The following is a 22522-nucleotide window of genomic DNA, read 5'->3' as shown; positions in this document are numbered from 1 at the left end:
TCTCAAGTACATAAAGGGGGGGGGGGGGGGGCTCGGGGGGCACACACTCTTCCATTCATTTTAGATCGAATCACACCTAAATCTAGAAGAGATGATTTCACCACTGTCCTCATTTTGCAGATGAGGAAATTGAGACATAAAGAACTATAATTCAGTTACTTGTTTACCTATTTTCTCACATCACTGTTTCTACCCTTACCTACTATAGCTGTAAATTTCTAATTCACCATCCATCATGTGTTTCTAGCCTATGACTACTGCTTCAGGACAAGGACTAGACAGAGAAATTTTAAAACTCCAATACTTATCCCATTTAAACCCTCATAACAGCTTTGCCTAATCAAAACGTGTGAAAGTGAATAAGAGCGTTTGTATTTCTGCCGCTTAAAGGACGGTTTTGCCTGATAACTGGTCTACACAGAAGACATTTCTGGTATTGTAGGATAGGAGCACAAAAAAGGGGGGGGGGGTGGTGGTAAAAAACGTTTTACAGATCAAGGGAAAAAGTCCCTAGTTTCCACATGGGTTCAAGCTCCCCTCAGATCAAAGGAATGCCGTTAAAGGGAGAAGGAAAATATGTGGGCTATTTGAATAGATCGTCTTTAGGATTCCTGCCAACACTAAGATTAAATGAGAATTCAGAACTCAAAATCCTGCATTACTGATAGCTGAATTTATCTATACAAAAAGAGCAATAAGAGTTCCATTTCTTGATGTTAGGAACATGTTTCCTTATGAGAGAGACTTTCACAATTAGAGTGGAGGTCAAGCGTGTTTTTCAACAGCCAAAACCAGAGCGCTCAGGGTAGCTGGTCCGAGGTTACCCAACAGCTGGGCTACCGGACTAAGAAGAACATCAGCCTCCCCCATGTATCGTAGGAGTCCTTCACTAGGTCTGCCGTAGCAGGAATTTAGCTAAGAAACTTAAACTTCAGGGTCTCGAAAATGGGCCTTATTACTTCCTAAGTTTTTTTTTTTTTCTTTTTTAAGCTATATCTGTACTTCCGGAATTCCCTGATAAGTGACCTCCAGGGCATACTCAGCCCTCTGTGAGTTCCTGCCCAAGGTCCTTTGGGGGAAGGGACGAAACCGGTCAAGGTGGAAAGCCAGGCTCCGGCGTCTGGGAAGCTGCCCCCAGCTGGCTCCCTTAGCAGCCAGCAGACCGCACACCTGCAGGGCGCCCGGCGCCTCCTCCACCGGCGGCCACGCCCCCGCCCTACCCTGCCCCTCGAGACACTCACCTGCGCCGTCTGCGGGCGCCTGGCTCCTGAAGGCGGCCGGCTCGGCCCGTCCCAGGTGTGGCGAGGGCCTGCTCCAGGGCCGAGGGGTCCCGGGCGGCAGGTAGGACGGGCTGGACTTCCGCCGGATAGCCACCCGCCTGAAGTTGTAGCCGCCCTCGCCGCTCATCGCGCCGGGTTCGCTCGCAGCTCCGCGCTCTCCCTCGCCCTCGTCCGTCCGCAAGTGTGCGCTCGACCCGCTCCTTCGGGGGGACCGGACCTCGGGGGGAGGGGTCGCCTGCGTGTCACACTCGGCGCGACTCGAGAGGGGCGACGCCGGGCTGCTCGGCGCCCCTCGCGAGTGCGCCGCCGCGCCTTCCTTCCCGGGCCGCGCAGGGCCGCGCGGAGAGTTTGGCTTGGGCTCCTGCCGCAGCCGCAACGCCTCGGTCGCTGCGGCTCCCGCACTCACCTGACGCGGCCACTGCAGCGGCCAGCCGTGCTGTGTCCACCCTCCTCGCCGGAGCCAATCGCCCGCAGGTCCCGGGGGCGGAGCGCCGGGAGCGCAGAGTACAGACAGTCAGCGCCGCCGCGGCCGCCTCCTCCCGGGGAAGCAGCCAAGAACTCGCAGTGCCTATTGGAGCGCCCTGGGCGCGGTTCCTGAGCCGGTTTCCTCGGGACGGCCCCGCCCCGCCCCGCCCGGCGCGCTACGGGCCAGCCCATTGGCCGAGAGGAATCGCGCGGCACACACCTGGGGTACTCAAGGGGTCAGCCGCGTTCGCCTGCCGGCCGCGTACTGGTCTCGAGGAGAAAGAGAAGATAATTAACAGCTACTCTGAACGCTGCCCAAGGGCTCGCCACTCTTACACACCCACATGCCTGGGGTCACACGTGCGCCTCAGGCCGCTGTCCCGAGCCCTTGATTATAATCTTATTTATGCTCGTAGAGCTACCTGGTGACTTAAGTATCTCAGATCAGGAAACCGAAGCGGAACCTACACTGGGTCACATAGCACTGCTAGAATCTCTACTCGAGTTTCTGCATCAATGTCTTGTCCTTATCTCACCGAATCAAATTGTCTTACCAGAGGCATCAGACCAGAGAAGACGAAGGCATGTGTGGAAGGAAAAGGAAAAGGTGGAACTAACAATCCACAGGTTTCCAGAAAAGCATCAGACCCTCCATCACCTTGAACACTTTTAGGACTTTATTAGTAACACACTGCAGGGTCCATTTAATTTGTTTTGTTTCACATCAGCTAAATAGCAAGTTGGAGAAAATACACGTTAAATTGGTTTGCTCACGTGCATTTAAAAATTCACTACTCTCTCTGATAATGAAAAGGCTGCGTTCCAAAATCACAGACATATCCAGAGAGGAAAAAACAGCATTCCAAGAACCCCAACTCAAGCTGAAGAAGTTCCCCAACCATGGTTTCCACCTTGGAAGCCACTCCACATTTATTCAAATGGTCCTTCACCCGCTTAACATCTCCTCCAGCTCCCTGGAGTGTAGCTCATAACCCAGTTCTCAAGAAAACTTTAAAGAGGGCAGTTCAACTGTCTCAATCTCCTTGGCTGCTACTTCAATAAACATATACCCCCTGAGAAGAAAATACCCCCTAATTTTTAAGTTTTCATACCTTGCTGAAAGGAGGTTTTGCTCCCCTTGGATTTATTATCCATATCACCACATTGCACCTAATTATATAAACTGGTGTACCTGGGTAGCTCAGCTGGTTAAGCGTCTGACTTTGGCTCAGGTCATGATCTCACTGCTCGTGAGTTCGAGCCCCACATCGGACTCTGTGCTGACACCTCAGAGTCTGGTGCCTGCTTCAGATTCTGTGTCTCCCTCTCTCTCTCTGCCCCTGTCCCACTCATGCTCTGTCTTTCTCAAAAATAAATAAGCATTTATTTATTTATTTATTTTAAAAGTTTATATACTATGCCATATGGTACTGGAAATAATTTAAATAGTAGTTTCAAATATAAATTAATACTGAAATAGATTTTACTCCATATACACGAGTTAACCATAATTGAAATACAAAGTTTAACATAATGTATTTGCTTCCATAAAAAGGTAGTATTGCAATCAATACTTCTGTACTAGCAACCTAGCTCAGAGTAACCTATTTTTTTTTAAGTGAGAACATGCTGGCAATCTTCTTTTCTAGAGAACTGGTTACTGATGAACTCCCCTCCCCAACATACACACACACACACACACACACACACAGAGAGAGAGAGAGAGAGAGACAGAGAGAGAGAGAGAGAGAAATGCTTTCTCTGTCGAAAGAGGACTACAGGGGGCGCCTGGGTGGCCCAGTCGGTTGAGAGGCCGACTTCGGCTCAGGTCATGATCTCGCGGTCCGTGAGTTCGAGCCCCGCGTCGGGATCTGTGCTGACAGCTCAGAGCCTGGAGCCTGTTTCAGATTCTGTGTCTCCTTCTCTCTCTGACCCTCCCCCATTCATGCTCTCTCTCTCTCTGTTCCAAAAATAAATAAACTTAAAAAAAAAAAAAAAAAAGGACTACAGTAAACACATCTGTTTGGGGCAAAAAGGTATCTTACTACAAGTATTTGGGGCAGCAGTTTTATGGTCCCTTATTGGATATTTTGAGTAGTGTGTACATATTTCTATTTCTTTCTTGGTTCAAAGTTGTTCACATTTGCCTGATGATATAATATCAGTTCACATCAGTGGATGTCTGTATTTTCAGATGGGATGTTTTATAACATACATATCAACTGACATTACCTCTATCAGTGTTACTGCTGCTTACTATTTTCTGATAAAAACCATTTTTAAGGAACTTCACATTTGATGGCTATGATTTGCAACATGGAATGAGTGGGTCATTTGATCTCAAGTTATCTTAGGTAAGAGTAGAACAAGATATTGAATATTATCTAATACATATAGTCTTTGTGTACTGTGTTTTTGATCTATATAGCTAATAGGAGATTTGCCACTAGTTAGCACATATTGAATGAGAACTGCACTGGATACCGACACACAGAGATAAGCACAGTTCACAGGTGCTTATACACCCCATCTCTGTGGCTGAGACAGTGCGGAATGCTAACCCACTCCTGTATCATTTTCCTTGGGCACACAAGGGGACTGATTTAAACCTTCCCTTGAAGTTAGGTAGAGCCATGTAACCACATTCTTCAAAATTTTGTGGACGGGAGTGGTATGTGTCACCTCCGGGCCTGGCTTCTGCACCCTCACCATGAGACTCTCTAGTCCTCTAATTGCCAGCTGGAATGCAGAAGGGCCGGAGGAGAAGCTGGAGCCCCACACCATGGTGGAGCTCCTGGAGAGGAGCTGGCAGCCCAGAATCACCTCTTTCCCAGGAATTAACGTGTAAGGTCAGACTAGAAAAATGCATAGCAAGACTATAGACTAGTTCATGTTCCTTAAATTTTATCTATAATTATATTTCGCATTGTAGCAAAAGTTTTATGTATATTGATATATCTTTTAATTCTGATTTAAATATTTTAAACAAACATGCAATTTAATTTTAACAACCTAACCAGTCTCCAACTGATCTAGTCCCTAATAAGTGAGATAAAGCCTAAAAAGAACATTCAGGAGAAAAATTATGAATCAATAAGCTGCTTCCATGACTGATAGGACATCATTTCCCAAACTAGAATTTATGATAAATCAATGCTTTGCAGCAAATTCATTCTTATTTTTATCTCGCTAAAGAAAGATAAAACCTCTTCACTTTAATAAAAAATTGTGTTATATCCTCAGTAAATGAGTTACAAACTTATTAGTCATTTACTTTGATGCCTTCATTGGGTAGGAATTTATAGAAATGTCATTAAAGTAATAAAGGTCACTAAAAGGCATGAATCATGCTGAGTTTATGTAGTAGCATTAGGGGGATGACATACAGAAGATAATTTTCTGAAGACCTAATTAAAGAAGATGCTACATTTATTTTAACAGCAAATAGTAAACAGTATGATATATTGAGTTGATACTACTTGAGATTTCAATAGTTTTCTATATATATGAAATCGCATGTTAGAAATTATTCAATCATATATATAATTTCATATATATTATTAATGTTAATTAATCTTTGTTAATTTAACTTCTACAACCTATATTTTGACCAAGTACTGCATCAAGGAAACATATATACACACCTCTTAGAAGATTTGCACGAATTCAAAGAGTCCTCTGAAACTGTCATGGTACAAGTTTGGCCTTGAACTTCAATTTACCCCTATTGCTCTTTGAAAGGAAGTGGCCAGTCAATATCTTTTTAAACCACTTGGAAACTGGAAAGAAAGCAGTTACCTTATAAAGTATACAGTCCCTGATAGTTCTGTGATATTAGGAGAGGGGCACCCAGCTTGAAGCTGGCCTATCAGAAGTTTCCCAGAGGAAGTCAATGTTAAGGGGGAATGGCAAGGTGAAGACAAGGCCTAGTGGAGGGCATAGAGAGCCATCCATGACAAATGTTTTAATGATCATTTGGTGAATCTTGCTGTGAAATTTCTTTTATCTATTCTGAAGAATTTTACAATTTCTCCTACTTCCAATTGTATTGCTTTTTATGAGATAGAAAATTGTTTATCTTACCTGGAGAAATAAAACAGCCGTATCTACTTATAGGTAACTTGTTAATCTCATACAACGAACTCTTATCTTTTTCTAAGGAAACATGGAAATACAGTCATTCCTCCAACAAATATTTGCTAGTATCACATTTACAGCCATCACTAATGTTACTAATAATCACGTTTGCAGCCATTGTTCTGTTTCTGTACCTTTGTGTGTATACACTCTAAGATTTTGTTGATTCCATTTTATGTGAAATTTCTTTGGAGATATTTTAAATGCTTTTAAACCCACCACACACAAACCTACAATGCACAAACTCAATGATCATGAGGTATTTAAAGCAGCTAAATTTGGGGGCACTTGGGTAGCTTAGTTCGTTAAGCATCCCGACTCTTGGTTTTGGCTCAGGTCATGATCTCACGGTTCATAAGTTTGGCCCCATGTCCAGCTCTGTGCTGACAGTGCAGAGACTGCTTGGGAATCTCTCCCCCTCTCTCTGCCCCTCCCCTGCTCTCTCTCTCTCTCAAAGTAAATAAGTAAACTTAAAAAAAAAAAAAAAGCCAAATTTCTTTGTTAATTTTTTTTAACGTTTATCTGTTTTTGAGAGAGAGACAGAGCATGAGCAGGAGAGGGGCAGAGACAGAGAGGGAGACACAGAATCTGAAGCAGGCTCCAGGCTCTGAGCTATCAGCACAGAGCCCGATGCAGGGCTTGAACTCACAAACTGTGAGATCATGACCTGAGCCAAAGTTGCACACTTAACCGACTGAGCCACACAGTCACCCCCAAAGTAGCCAAATTCTTAAAAACAGAAGGTAGAACAATGGTTGCTGGGGCTGTTGTTCAATGGGTATAGAGTTTTAGCTTTGCAAAAGGACAGTTCTAGTGTCTGTGCATATAATTAATACTACTGTACTATACACTTAAAATGGCTAAGATGGTAAATTTCATGTTATGTATTTTTACTACAATTAAAAAAACCCTCAAAAACCAAGTTTACATGTCCACAATGATATATTTTATCAGGAGCTATCTAGCCTTAAATTATATGATACCATTGATTGTAAGATGCGATGCAATTTCAGAAATGTTAAAAAGAAAAAAAATGGATGGATGAAATATGATATACATACATTTGTAAACATACACATTTTTGTGTACTGTTATAAATCCAAATAACATTCTGATAGACTTTTTCTAAAGCTTCTTATATGTGCATGATTTAAATCAATTTCCTTTCTCAAATATTTTATGTATGTATGTATGTATATATTTTATGTACTTATTACTGGAAGAAGCTTATTCTTTGAGCTAAAATATTCCAGGAATGATCAGAAGTGAATTAGTGGCAGAATATATAAAGAAATTAGAAAATTTATCACAATGTTATAAAAACCCCATATCTCATTTAATGAAGTGTGGTTTTTCCTGTTAACTTGGTTCTATACACCTTAAATATATTGCCTCATAAATTATTAAAAACTGAAAGAATACGGCAACACTCTTGGTTGTGTACTCAACTGCCATGCCTACTTTTCTTTGTTAACAAAACCCAATGTCATTTAAATGTTGGCAGCAATATAGCAGATAAATTGTGTTCTTTCAAAGGAAAAGCTGGATGGGGTCAGATGATCAGGGTAATCCTGTTTTCTTTGCTCGTTGATTTAAGGGGAGAGCATATGGCTGGTTCTGCACAGTGGGTGTTAAGGGAAACTCTGCTGTGGGCTTCTGGGAAGAACTTTCCTCCTCGATAACAGAATAACCTATGGAAAAGAACCCATTCCCTACCCATGTCCTCCATGCTCCTCCTGCTTATAAAAGTGGTTTTATAAGGATACAGATGTAAGCCCTGAGTTGCTGTAGCCATCTTGTGACCAGGAGGGGAAAGGTTGCTGGATCTACTGAGGGTGCTAGAACAGAATGTTGAAAAGAGCCCAGGGAATTGCTGAGTTCAATATGCTATGCAAGCAACTTGAAACTTCCTACATCTTGAATCCTTCGTAAGTGATAGGTTGTCTTTAGAATGAAGCCACCATTAGTCACCCTTTCTTGTTACCTGTAGCCAAAAGCATACTAATACAAGGAAAATAATTTATCTGAATTTTAAGAAAAGTACTTAAAGTGGTGAAATTATAAAGCCTTTTATTTAATCTTTTATTACTGCTGGTTAGAAAGGTTTTATTTTAGGGTATATATATATGTATATATATGTCACTTTTGAATATGATAATCTAGGTAACAGGTCAGCAAACTATGACCTGTGGACCAAATGCAGCCCACCCACCCATTATTTTTGTATGGCCCATGAACTAACAATGGCTTTTAATTTTTGAAACAATGGGGAAAATCAAAATAATAATATTTTATCACACATAAAATCTATGTAAAATACAAATTTCTATGTTCATAAATTTTTATTGAACCCAGTCAGCAGTTTATGATTGCTTTCATACTACAACGGCAGAGTTAAGTAGTTGTGACACAGACGAGATGGAGAACAAGTCTGAAAATATTTGCCCTCTGACCCTTTACAGAGTTTTCTGACCCCTGATATAATGAAAATAAGAAACCTACGTAGAATGTTCATTTGATTTTGAAAAATCATTAAACTAGTATCAAAACCTGTCATTTAAGCTCTGCTATATTATGCCTTCGTACATACCGTACATACCGTAACAATGTCAACAAATCTGATATATTGTAGCTATAAGATAGTAGTGCTAATTGTATAATTGTATAATGTATAATTTATCCAATGACACCATTGCTTTTATTATACAACTCACATCTGTAGGCGTTTGCCTACATCATTAGAATACAAAATAACCATATTCAAAATGCCATGAAATTTCTCATGAAAAAGAGACAAACTACAAACCTGAACTCGGTGATATTATTTATGCAATACATCCAACGGAGTCGTTTTCAAAGTAGACACAACATTTTAATGAGAACACTGGCAATCAGAAATACTGTTTAGAGGCGCCTGAGTGGCTCAGTCGGTTGAGCTTCCGGCTTCCGCTCTGGGTCAGGATCTCACAGGTCATGATCTCCCGGTTCCTGAGTTAAGCACTGCTGTGGGCTCTGTGCTGACACCTTGGAGCCTGGAGCCTGCTTTGGCTTCTGTGCCTTCCTTTCTCTGCCCCTCCCCTGCTCGTGCTCTGTCTCTCTCTCTCTCTCTGTCTCTCTCTCCCTCTCAAAAATAAACATTAAAAAAAAAAAAAAAGAAATACTTTTTAAAGCAGGGAATAATGTTTTCGTGCAAAAAGATTTCAATTTGTCATGAGAAAACAGACTCCTAATTTTTGAGTCTCCAAAGGGCAAATCAAAACCTTTGTTCATGGAATGTATCACTTTCAAACATTGATTATAATTATGTATACTTTTGTATGATTTTCCTTTCTAGATTGTAAGGTCTATGATGGTGAAGTCTGTTTAATTCATATTTGTATCCCCGTAGCATCTTGCACAGTGACTTCTGTATAGTAAAATACTCAGTGAAATTTACTGAAGAAAAATGCATTAAAGGAAAAATATATATGACCATTATTAACAGTAATTCCTCCTGAAGGAATGGATCCCATGAAGAGAGTCAGAAATTTAGATAACAATATCTGTATAAAGATTTTAATAATTTATTAAAATTTAATAAATTTTAATTTAATAATTAAAATTTTATTAAAAATTTAATAATTATTTACAATAGTAAAAGTCTGAAAGCAACCTAAATGTCCAAAAATAGGAGAGTGTTTTAAAAAGTATACTTTATTCATTCCATAGAATATTATTATACCAGCCTTAAAAATGATACAGTTCAAAAGTTTTAATAACCTAGAAAGAAATTCCCTATAAAATGTTAAGAGAGAAAAGCAGGATTCAAAATTGTATATGCAATATCATTCAAGGAAAGACACCAAAATATTATCAGCAGTTTTTATTGAGAGATGACTATGGGTGAATTTTATTGTCCTCTTTCTACTTTTCCACATCTTGCAAATTTGCTAGAATAAACATGCTTCTATTGCTTCTGTTACTAGGAAAACAGGAACAAACATCTGGGAAATACATGAATGGGGTTGGCAGAACCTCACCTGGACCGATTTGAAGGAAAATAATCTGATTTATTCCAGCTGAACTAAACGCTTTTATCCTGAACTGATCAGCTCTCTCCCAAATTTCCTGGTTGAAAGTAACTCCCATCCAAGGACAAAGAGAAGCTCAGCAAGTCTCGGGTGAGAATAGGATCTTGAACTTAAAAGCTGACACTGCCTCCTCAGCCTCACTAGTGTGATCGTCACTTACCCTGACAATTATCACCCTGTGTCTTTGCTGATCTAGAGTATATTTAAGAACATGATCAGTTCTTGCATAATTTGTTCAATACCTTAGGCACAATGTTTCCATCTGAAAATAGACAGCCAGGCTTTCTGTGCTTGTTTTCAGACTTTATCAGATGTATTCTGGTGAATGTTTTAACTGTGTTATGCTGTTTTCATATATCCTAAATAACAGGACTGCTCTAGAAGCATCCATATTGTTCAGTACAGGATTGCAAGCACCAGGAGATTGCCATTACTTCAGCACATGTTCCAGCTTTCCATTTGGTATAATTTCCAGGTGGTATAATTTTGTCCAACTGGTTGGTCTTAAAGGAAGTTTTAAGATTCCACTGATACATGTAATATGTGGTCAATAAATGTTCAAAAAGAATTTTTAGTAGCAACTAAACAGTTGATAAGTGGAAACTGCAATTTTGATGGTCATGTGCAGTGCTATTATAGAGAGAACATAAGACAGGAGCAGGTGATGCCTACACATTGAATTCATTAGAATTCATTTAATTTTTATTCCAACAACATGAAGTTACTCCATTTCCCCGGTCTGACTTCACTTTCAAAGTTCTAATGAAGTATATTGAGCAAGAAAATATCCTTTAAATATAATGTATATACATTAAAAAAATATAGAAACTATATAGTAATGTGCATAATATATTCCAATGTGGTCTTTGGAATATTCCAATAATAATGTGTTTCTAAAGAGTACTTTTGAAAAATCTTGTTTTCCCCATCAATCGTTAGATGTGGAAATTAAATGACATTACCAATAACTGTAGGCTGTCACGTTCCAGTCCAAAGGCAGCCACTTACCAGATAAAACACACTTTTAAAGAGCAACCTTTGACTGGTTTGGTGTGTGTGTGTAATTAAAGTGACATTATCATAATTATACTTGAATTCAAGTCAGCTTTGTTAATGCAGCTGCTGGAAAGGAGTGACATTAAAGAACTCTTCACAGGAGATAATTAGACTTTTAATAGATGATATTTTCATAAGTTGGATTTTATTTTCATCTTTGTTTGGTATTTATTAAGTATGCATACTTACCTACGTTTGTAATTTGATGAGGCTCTTTCCATATTTCATAAGTATATTTAGTAACATGGGCCTTATTTTCTAATAAAATAACCCAGAATTAGGGCAACTATTCATGAGAATACAGAGAAAGCTGGCTTCAAAATATATATGATTTTCTGCCAATTCTAATGAAATAGGCAGGCTTGAAGTCTGAATCTATGCAAATCTAAGAAAAAAGGTAATTCTCAGCAGCAAGCCAATGCGAAGTTTAGCAATGTGACAATATCTTTCTTTTTTTTTTTTTTTAAAGATTTAATTTTATCTCCATACCCAATGTGGGGCTTGAACTGACAACCCCAAGATAAAGAGTCACATGCTCTACCAACTGAGTCAGCCAGGCATTCCATGACAATATCTTTCTTACCTTTGTATTAGGAAGAAAGTTTGCATAAATGTATTTTTTAGGGGAGGGTGTGCAAATATATTTTTATTTTTTTAAGTTTTTATTTATTAAATTATTTATTTTGAGACAGAGAAATCACAAGTAGGGGAAGAGCAGAGAGAGAGGGTGAGAGAGAGAATCCCAAGCAGGCTCTGCATTGTCAGTGCACAGCCCTATGAGGGGCTCAAACCCATGCACTGTGAGATCATGGCCTGAGCTGATGTCAGACGCTTAACCTACTGAGCCACCCAGGCACCCCTACAAATATATTTTTAAAAGAACCCTTAATTTTATTTTGGATGAAAGGGTCATTCAAGGAGAGAGTTGGAATTAATAAAGGAAAGAACCGTTTAGTCTCTGACTATATATTGAAAAACATGAGTTATCTTAAGGATTATGTATAGGGTCAATTGACATTAGAATTGACAATTATCAGTCAGCCTATTGAGTAAAATTATCTGACTCAAATTTTTATTGGGGAAGCATAAATGGGTATGTCTTAAAGTTTCAAAAGGGCATGAAAGCCCTTTTGTAAAATAAATATTGGGATAAAAATAAATAAATAAATAAATAAAAATAATAAATAAAAATAAAAATAATAAATAAATAAAAATAAATAAATAAATATTTGTAAAATAAATATTGGAATTTTAAGCCAATATTGTCATGAAATGAAATATATGCAGATTTTTTAATGCTCATTCCAAATTATTAGAATATTTTAAAAGGCAGATTTTGAAAATGCTATTGCTTAATGTTCATTGTGGTTGATGTTTTTAGATGGATAATAACATACAAAAATCCAAACAACAGATGTAATTTAATAATTTTAAAAACTGAAGCAATCGTGATGTGAACAGGATTATATTTATCTTCTTTTAATAAGGCCCCACCTGTCCACCCCATTTAATATTGTGATCTGTTTCACTTTCACCCCACCCCAACCCAGCACAATCTCTTTTCCTGGTTCTACTTTTTTTCTTTTTCCATAACAATTTCACTAACATACTTCGATATTTACACTTTTATTCTGTTTACTGTTTTTGTATATCTCCCTCATTAATGCAACATATACAATACAAATTTCAGAAAGACATGAACCTTCTTTGTTTTGTTTTCTGATATATCTTAAGCCCCGAGAGGAATATCTGGCACAAAACAGGTTCTCAATAAATCTTTCCTGAAGTAATGCATGTACAAGTGAATGATGAATTTCATCCAGATAAGATGAAATTCAGTAGTCTAAGCATTATGGTATTGGAAATATTATTAGCTGTGAAAGGCTAAATACTGTTTGAGAGAAGTCACATACGCCCTTGCATTTAATTTTTATAATAACCTTGCAGGTGGGCATTGGTATCCTCACTTATAAAATGAGATAGTTGAGGCAAGAAGAGATTAAACACCTTTCCAATGCGCAGAGACTGTAAATACCAGGGCTTAAATCTGAACAAATTTCATGTTTTTCAAAATACTTCTGATGACATAGTCTGCTTTAAAACAATTATTGCTCCAGAATTCATGCTAATTTTTTTATTTCTGACTTTATTGTAAAATATTTGAGAGCCAATATTTATTTTTCCATTTTTGAATAGATACTATATTTCCATGGTTGAAATAGGAAAACAATGTAAAAAAGCATTCACCTCTTACTGAGGGATCTGGCTCCCTTGGTTCGCTTCCACCATACCCCTTGCTCTTTTACAGATAGCCATTTCTATAGGTCTCCACTGTTACTTTATCAAAAGTAACAAGGGGGAAAAAACTAATATATATTCAAAATTTCTCCCTTTCTTTCATATAGGGTAAAAGTAAAACATGAGCCCTTTTATTTTCAATATCAATGGATCTCAAAGAAGTAAATAATTTCTTTCCTCTTTGATTTATTTAGAAATTGAGATAAATCACTTACTAATCTTGGGCTATTAGCTCTTCTAAATGAGGCAAATCTTCCTGTGATATTTGACTGACATTATTAATCATTCATAACTTCAAGGGAAGTCAACTTATGAAGCTACCAGCAGGGTTTTTAAATTGGTTTTACTTAAATACACAGTAATTAAAACGTCTACTGCTGATATAAGATTTATTTTAATGATTTTTACCATCTCTATATGACTTAGTAGGTATGTCAGAATTTTAAAATCTCAAGTTGAAATGTATGACTGCATTGGGTTATGAGAGTATTGCAAGACTCAACATTATAACTCTTTGAAGTAACAGCATTAAAATGCTTTGTCCCAGATAATAAACACATTATTTTTTTCTTGCCAACACAGAAACTGGAAAATCCATTCTGTTAATAATAAGGTCCAGGTTCTGCATAGCTCCGTTCACTGTTTAGGTCCCGGAGCATTACTTCAGCATCTTCTGGGGCGGGACTTCTATCCTTCTATTCGTGGGCCGGCCTTCTACTGTCACACAGGGCCCTATGCTGAGGATTCCCAGCCTGCTTTCATGCTCTGCTGTCAAGATCTTGAAATTCTGAATAATTTTTGAACAAGGAAGTCCACATTTTCATTCTGCACCAGATCTCACAAGTTACGTAAACAACTGTAACTTTTCTTTACTCTTTAACAGGATGTTACTATAGTTATGACTTATCTATCTTTATATTGTTTTCTACATTTAAATTACATTATGAATTATGTTTACTTTTGATACTGGCAATATTTTTTCCAGTGAGATTTATCTTCCTTGACAGCTAATATTGTAGCTGAATTATCCTTTCTGCTTAAGGTATTTCAATGATAGTTGATTCATGAAATGTTTAAGAAGGAACTCTGTCAGATGATTTCATTGTATACATGAAGGTTCCTTCAACTATAGTTAGACACCTAGACTAAGAAAATGGTGAGAATAACCATTCACTTAATTTAAAGGCCACTTCCCTCAATTGGTTGGTATTTTGTGCCTGCTGATATTACAATAGGTGACTTTAGGTTCTATAAACTCAATTCCAGATGTGTTAAAAGAAAGGTTCGATGGTAAGGAGCCAATGAACCCACTTCTCAGGAAGTTACCAATCGAGTTTATTGAGTTCCCACAATGTACTTACTAGTCAATGTGTGTACAACCCCAAATTAAGAAAATCCCTCCCACAAGTGCCCATCAATTCTGGATTCTTTCTTACGCCCAGTGGGGATGCACTGCTGTTCAAGTCACCTGCAAAATGCAGGGATAAGAAGAAACTTACTTGGTGCTCCTGGAGGCTGATCCAGTTTTTAGCTTTTGAATGCAACCATTAGCTTCATTGTTTAAGAGAAGATCATGGATCAAATAGACCTCTAGATCCAACCTCCAGGAAAAGCAATGGCTTTCAGAAGAGGAAAAGGAGAGACTTGGGGGAAAGTTTACACTATTATATCTAGTGTTGTGTTCATACAACAAGTAAGCAGGCACCTTCAGCTAGGATTGTTGCAGCGCCCATTAATCTGATCAGTTATGGTGAGGATTGCATTAGAGGTTTCAACTCATCAAAGCCTCGCGTAAGTCCATATTCTGCCTGGTTCTCCCTCTCTCCCACTTCCTGAAATAAAATCACGTCAAAGCAGATAACTCCCAAAACAGCTGATTTGCTACAACACATAGTTGAAGAAGGAGCTAGTAAACTAACCTTCCTCCAAGTTTTGGGACTCTGCTGTTCCTTCACATGAAAGAGAACAAAGAAGGATTGTATTCCAAAATAAAGCATACAAACTTCTTCATTCTTCTTTCATTAAAGTAATGTTTCCTTTTTTTTTTTTGAACAGACAGTTTCTTCATGTTGGTACAATCCTAATCTAATTCAGCTAAGTGTATCCTCCTGCCAAAATACCCTTTTAGAAAAGATTACAGGTACGAGAGATGATAAATGGAGAAAATGGGCAAATTTGATACACATTACTTAATAGGAATGTGTAGAAATGTCAGAGGGAAGCATTTAGTTTTCAGTTCAAATAAGTGCTCTTTGAATAAATATATAAATCACATAGAAACTCCTATACTTTCTTCTTTTTTGGTAAGTACAAATCAAAATGACATACAGAAAAATCGCTCAAACTGATAAAAAGGTAGCATAGATGAACAAAAGATAACCAGTTTATTTACTGGAAAGAGTTATGCATTACACCATATTCAGTTGGTAACATAAACCAAGATATAAGAATCGATATATTGGCTTTTGGTTATTTTCTTAGCATTGGAGTTCCTTTTCCAACCATTGAGTGCATGATCAGATTACACAAATACAAGAACATATCATATATGGATTCTCCCACGAAACATTCACTGAGGATTGTCTATAATAAAAAAATTTTAAAGAACAAGCAATAATAAATTCATAAGAATTTTTCTGAATTTAAAATAAATGTATATGTCTTGGAGAACAAGTGTCCTTTGAAATTTGGATTTTAAAAAATAATTAGCAACAAAAGAGTTTCTTAGATCAGTCTTTTAGTCATGTTTTCATATGGATGGTATTATCATTAGGTGGAAACACTTCACATCATTTAATCCCAAAAGGTATAATAACAAAATTGCAATTAAATGTAGGAACAGCAGAATCTTTACAACAACAATTATATAGTGTACAAATCAGGGGGGGCCACACATTACACAAATGTTAATACTGGAAAGAAATACAATTCAGAATCATATATGGTTCCTCATATATGCATAATCATGCAAATAAAAACACTGAGTAGATTATAAAAATATCATAAAAGATTTTCAAAGAATTGTTTAATTGACTCTAACAGTCAAACCATTGAGCTTAAAAATTTTGTGGCAATAATGGTAAAATCATTTATTTCCTCTAAGATTTGGTACATAATCAAATCTATAAACCTAAACAACAAAATGATTCATTCTGGATATTTGTTATTATTGAATAATGATTTGTCAACAAAATGATGACATTTCTCTTTATAGTTCTCTGATCTTTGTTTTTAAATGACTTTTTAGAAAGAAAAGCATACAGCTATACTAAAAACATTCGATTTACTTCTCAGTGTTTTTATTAGAGAACCATAACGATCAGAGAATAATTCTGAAAGAAAGAAAAGTTAAAATAAAGATGTGTTCTTGACCAATGTTCTATAGCACTTAAACTCCAATCACAGAAATAATCTGGCTCGGTAGTTTATTCAGGCGTCAGTTTAAATAGGACAAATTTTAAATAACTCCAGAGGAAAGGGATAAAAATACACTGAGGATTAGAGCCATGCATTTCAATATGGAAAGGAGACCAGATATAGGTAATAATCTCCTTACATTCCTAATGGAGAGAAGATCACAAGAGAAATAAGACTTCTATAGTGTTCATATTATGAATATGGGAAAGCTTACATGATGTGAAATATCTCATGCAAACATTTTACACGCATACTTTTATGTACTCACACCCTTAAAGTAAAGGCAGTTAATTACTCCTCTTCTTCGTAAGTAGAACATTATTTCTGGAAAAATCGATTGGGGAACACACCTTAATACTAAATATCTTTTGCGGTTATACTTTGAGTAAGAAGGATGAAAGAGATGTCTAGACAAAATCCTTCTGATGTCAACATAATTGGATCAGGCTACAAATGCAACACATCAGGGACTATGGCAGTTAACTTGGCGTTTAAGTAAAGATGAATTTACTTACAGATGCAACTCATCTGGGGACATAATTACATACAGTGGAAAAGGTCACTCGGGAGCTAGATTGGTCTATGTCCAAAGAAATTGATTTCAAGGTAAAAATTCCTTGTCAATAGCAGCACTGATCATGCCATTTATCACAACTCCAGTTCAACAGCTTTGTCAAGAATTATGTTCCCTTTATTTGAAAACATATTCTTCTAAATTTTTTGCAATCTTAAATACAAGGATTATTTTAAATCATTCTGGCTTAAAAACAAACAAAAAGTCTGGAGGACAATTTTTTTTTAATTGTGAACTTTATCCTAAGAGTTCCTTTTGAATCTAAGTCCTCCTTTAGATCTACAATATCAATGCCTTTGGCATCCTTGGGCTGGATCAACACAGTTCCTTACTGGAAATCGATTACTTTCCCTTGATATGTCTTTCTGAAAAACAGATTATGTCTTTTAGCTGATTGATTTCAATAATTACACATTAAAATTTGTCATTCTTATCCTAGTAGAAAATATATTCCATTTCTTCTTTTTCATATTTTGTAATTTCCGCTTGAGAATTGTAGAGGATTTTATTTAATACCGTCCACATTCCCGGTTGGTTTATATGACCAATGTTTCATGGTTGTTGGAAACAGAAGGACTATCTGTACAGGAATATTGTCCAAAGCATTAGAAAGAGGAAATACTGAGATTGAAGATCCTTTTAAGAAAAGATAAAATTTGAGAGGCATCGGGCCCCCAAGGGATTGCATACTTTCTATTTCTGAAGTATTCCTGAGGACATTTGTTTTTTAGACTCTGACAATTGAGGCTTTTTATACTAAAATTACTACATTCTGGGCAACTTTAAAGATATTATGAAATATAGCTGGGAGAAAAAGTAATACCAATGGTCTTGTTTTTTACCAGAGATCTTGGAAAAATTAAGATTGTTATCCTATTTTCAAGGGATAAAATATTTCATGATTAACCAGCATTACTTCAGAGTATTTTCAAGTTCAAAAGAAGCATAGGATTATGGAATCCCAGAATTATAATACATTATCATAAAATACCTTGCCACCTATCAATCCTTACTAGAAAACCAATAGTATTTAATTTTTGAAAAACAAAAATTCTTTATGATTATCAGTTCCACTGATTTCTTTTCCACCGTTAAAAATCTCTTTCATAGAGGTAATATAAATCCTTCACACTAAAGACTTAGTTTTTCTTATTGCAGTCTTAATAATGATATCTATAACCGGTACTTCTCGTTTGTTACATTTTCTTGGCTTGAGGATCACTATTGTACCTCCTTTTCCTTAAGCTAAATAAAAGTATCATCTTTCTAAATACGTCTTTTCTTAATTATTTAATAACTTTTCGTTTTCTCAAAGTTCTTCAGATTCCTCTTATTGAAGCAGAATTGTATGTATGAGAGGGATCTGATGAAATACAAGTTGACTGGAAAGATAAATCCAAGGGTCCTGTATACTCCTGTGCACTCAGGCCAAAGGCAATTTATTGCTCCTTTAAACTTAATTTTATTTTTTGGCTAAGAAAAAGCCTCAGTAGGAAAGCATCTCTGCATAATGACTTCTTTTTAGTATAGTAATTGTGCTTACTTGTAAAAAACTACTAGTTCCTTTGCTAACCGCTCTTGCCGGTTACCTTTCGTCTTTGCCCACTGTGTTTCCAATGATTAACCAATATTATTGTATTTCTGTAGTTGGTTTTCATTCGCCAAGTCTGTCTTCAGTCAGTCTCACTGAGGTTTGTTCTTTCTGATTTTCACTGATTCTCCAATTTTTCAATTTCTTTTTGAATTCTGATTTTTTTAAAGGTACTGATTTTTATCAATGCTACACATATTTATTTTTTAAATGCCTATAAATAAATACAGATATGGCTCGGTTTAAACTATACTAAACGATGCCACAGTGTAAATACATGGAATTCTCTCTTACCGGTTAGGGACTATTATCTAATTTTGTGCTGAAAATTAGAAATTTATTTCCACGTTTCTATATCTTCTTGGCAAAGTTTGCTAAAATTAACAACTTTATAGAATTGATACTTCAAAACAAGCATTTCCCACTCTATTAGGATAAAGAAGTGAAATAAAACCAGCATATAATAGATTTAATGATAAACTTGTATTGAAAGAAATAAATGTGTTGTCTATACCTTGGCTTTTCACCAGGTCGTAACTACAGAGTAAAGGGGCACGAAAGCAATACTGCACTGTCAATAGGCAGTACTGCCCTGTATTCCACACAGACAATACTTGTGCTGAATCCCTGTACCACCAACAAAGTTGATGAGGCAATAGAGGAAGATGTTCTGAGGTACTTTTTAAAAAGGCGTATTTTCCCTCAGGCACAAACAGTTTTTATTAAAAGTCAACTTAGCAGCCATGCCACTTCTCAGGTCTGAAAACATAATGCTTGAAAGAGAAATAACAAGAAGAAACAGAGAAAGAAAAAGTAGGAGGGGGTATGGGATAGTTTCTTTGAATTGAACTCCAACGAAATCCACACCGTCTCACTAATACTGGTACCAAGCAGATAAAACATTAACAAAATGAAGGAAATGATTAAGAACAGCAAGGCAATGCAGGTAGGAATGAGCAGAACATTCGGCTGCCACGATCAGGACTTTATGAAGGTCTGTTTTGTTTCTTGTTTCTGTTACTTTAACCTGAATCTTTACTTTGGTGAAGATTTCCAGTTACTCCAAGCTGCATAATAAATGACACTGTTGAAAATAGCACTCACATAAGGAACTCAAAACCTCTTGGTTGCTTTGGTAATAGTGACCACTACTTAATAGGTGTACGTACAACTGACGAGAGCTCCTGCACTGTGCTTTATGATTTACCGACTGGCTGCCATCTTTGATAGACCGTCCACGAATGTGCTCCCTACCCCCACCCATGAAGCTGAGATCTCCACAACTAGATCCCCACTGCTAGAGCCCTGCATTGTGAACTATCTTTTGTGTTAACAGTGAGGATTGTTTCTGTTTTGAAGAGAAGTTACAGATACAGTTACATGAAAAGGTCAAACCGTTATGGTTTTAAATAAGTTAAGGCTACCTGACTAGACAAGGAATCAGGGCTAGGAGCGATTGTGTGGGCAGCACTTGGTACTTAAGGAGCCCAAGAGTGTTAGACCTTTCAGCTCAATTAGCTGTTTTCCTTGTTCGTCAGATTATGTGCAAAAGAAATTTTGCTATGAAAATCCACTGCCTTAAATCAAGTCATAAAAGTTACCCAGCAGAATCTGTAAATGAACTAGGAACATGTATTATCTCAATATAATATAATGATTGTAGGCACCTGAGTGTTTGTCAAAAGTAGACAATGAGCTAAGGTTTATTTATTGTTTTTTGGCAAGGACGATTCATTATGAAAAAACCTAACAACAACAAAACATACACTTTTAATCAAAATTTGAACACTTTCTGGGTAAATTAATTAATCAAAGGCTAACTTACATCTGTGTAGTATATTTTTTCCCAGTTTGATACCTTTTTTGCAGGAAAGACTCATGATTAAGGACCCTGAATTTGGGAAAGTAAAAAAAAAAAAATCTGGTCTTTAAATGAACACGCTTTTTTCCCCCTTAACGTTATTTAGCTTCCTTAACATTATCACACACACATACACACACACAAGAGAGCAGCACCAGTGATCTACTTGTCTGCAGTTTTAAAAAATTAAAGATGCTGTCAAAAGTTGAGTAAGTCAGTGAATCATAACATAGTCTTTCTTAGATTTACTTAATAAAATCAAGTAAAGAATTCTAGTTAAAAAAAAAAAAAACACCACCAGCAGTCAATGTAAATAAGCACATAAACAATATCAGTGTAGCAGCAAAATACAGTTATTGTTAACATTCCGATGCACCTCATTTATTATTTTGTGCAAGAAATATGACCATGGTCTGGTCAATTCCAGATTTCAAACTAAATTAAAACTCATACTTAATTGAGCAAATTATGTGTATTTAAAAATAAATGAATTAAGTTCACCTCTCACAGAAATGATTTTTATAGACATAAGTCATGTGGCAAATAAAGTATAAAATAAATATTGATGACAAAAAATATGGGAATCGACTTCTATAGCTGAATTAGAAGTACAAGGAAAGATGATTTTACAATCTATGTATTTTACATTGTCTTAGGTCTTTCTTATGCTATCGAGGTAAAGCCAGCCATCTGAGATACACGGTTCCTGTTTCCTTTTATTTCTTGCTTTCAATTAACCATAGCCATTTGATTGTAGAGGTTTGTCTGTGACTTAGAGAAACCATCAAATGTTTCATTACACTGGAGTCTGTGCTTTGTGTTATTCTTCTTAACTTTCTTTCATCTTCCAAAACGACGAACACGAATCCAATCCTACCTCTCACACCCGAGAAGAAAACACCCGCGGGATCTTGGGCAGTATCCTGTGTGTGGTTACAAAGCATTCACCTCAGATATTCGTCCATGGGAGATGGAGACTAGGGGTAAGGAGGCTTGGAGAGACAGTGGAGAGGGGCGCACTGCGGGCTGGAATGTGGCTGCTCGTCAGGGAGAGCTATGTCAGGACTGAAAATGAGAAACAAGCGTGTCAGCAAGAAACACACGTACAGGGGGCCAGGCACACTTGTAAGGGTTAAAGAGACACAATCTCTTCACAGAAAATTTTAAAACAGAAACAGAAACTCTGCACAATAAACGGTTTAAATCTAAAGCATGCTAAGACGACTGGAGTTTTTCAAAACAGTACAAAGAAAGAAAGAAAGAAAGAAAGAAAGAAAGAAAGAGACAGAGAGAGAGAGAAAGAAAGAGAGAGAGAGAGAGAGAGAGAAAGAAATTAAAAAGAAAAAGAAAAATGTGGTAGGGAAAGGACATATATAACTCTTCCCCCAATGTTGCTCTTTAATTTCTGCACACAGTCTCGTTTCCGTCAGGTCTTTGGGTTATTTGCAAGATTTCTTCAAATCAGTTCTTTTTAAACTTTAATGCGCACACCAATCACCTGGGATCTTGGTAAAATGCCGATTCTGATTTGATAGCTCTGAGGGGGGACCTGAGAATCTTTATTTCTAACAAGTTCCAGGGGAATGCAGACAATGCTGGACCAAGGCTTTAGAGAACTCTTCAGTTCTCTGGTAGATCCAGATTCCATAGGATAAGTCCTTTGTCTATGGAAGCCTAATTTGCTCTAAAGGTTGCCACTGCTTGCTTTAGCTTAGCGGTGTCAATCAGACGGGACAGTTTTAAAATTTCCTATTTGATGAGCATATAATACAG

At 37.1% G+C, this 22522-nt stretch overlaps 1 protein-coding gene across 5 annotated transcripts in view; it reads right to left on the bottom strand.

Moving 5' to 3' along the window:
• Window positions 1-21370: 21370 nt before the first annotated feature.
• BICD1 (BICD cargo adaptor 1) overlaps window positions 21371-22522 on the bottom strand; it is a 245582-nt gene continuing 244430 nt past the window's right edge. For 4 of the 5 annotated variants that reach the window (XM_042946229.1, XM_042946222.1, XM_042946228.1 and 1 more), the window contains one exon: window positions 21371-21814. In XM_042946229.1, the coding sequence (XP_042802163.1) occupies window positions 21727-21814 (88 nt within the window). In that variant the 3' untranslated portion in view covers window positions 21371-21726. The remainder of the gene's footprint in view (window positions 21815-22522) is intronic. The other variant, XM_042946224.1, reaches the window with a different exon arrangement.

The sequence above is a fragment of the Panthera leo genome, chromosome B4, assembly GCF_018350215.1.
Source record: "Panthera leo isolate Ple1 chromosome B4, P.leo_Ple1_pat1.1, whole genome shotgun sequence".
NCBI lineage: Eukaryota > Metazoa > Chordata > Mammalia > Carnivora > Felidae > Panthera > Panthera leo.
The sequence above is the reverse complement of the archived record's forward strand: the minus strand, read 5'-3'. Positions and strand labels throughout refer to the sequence as shown.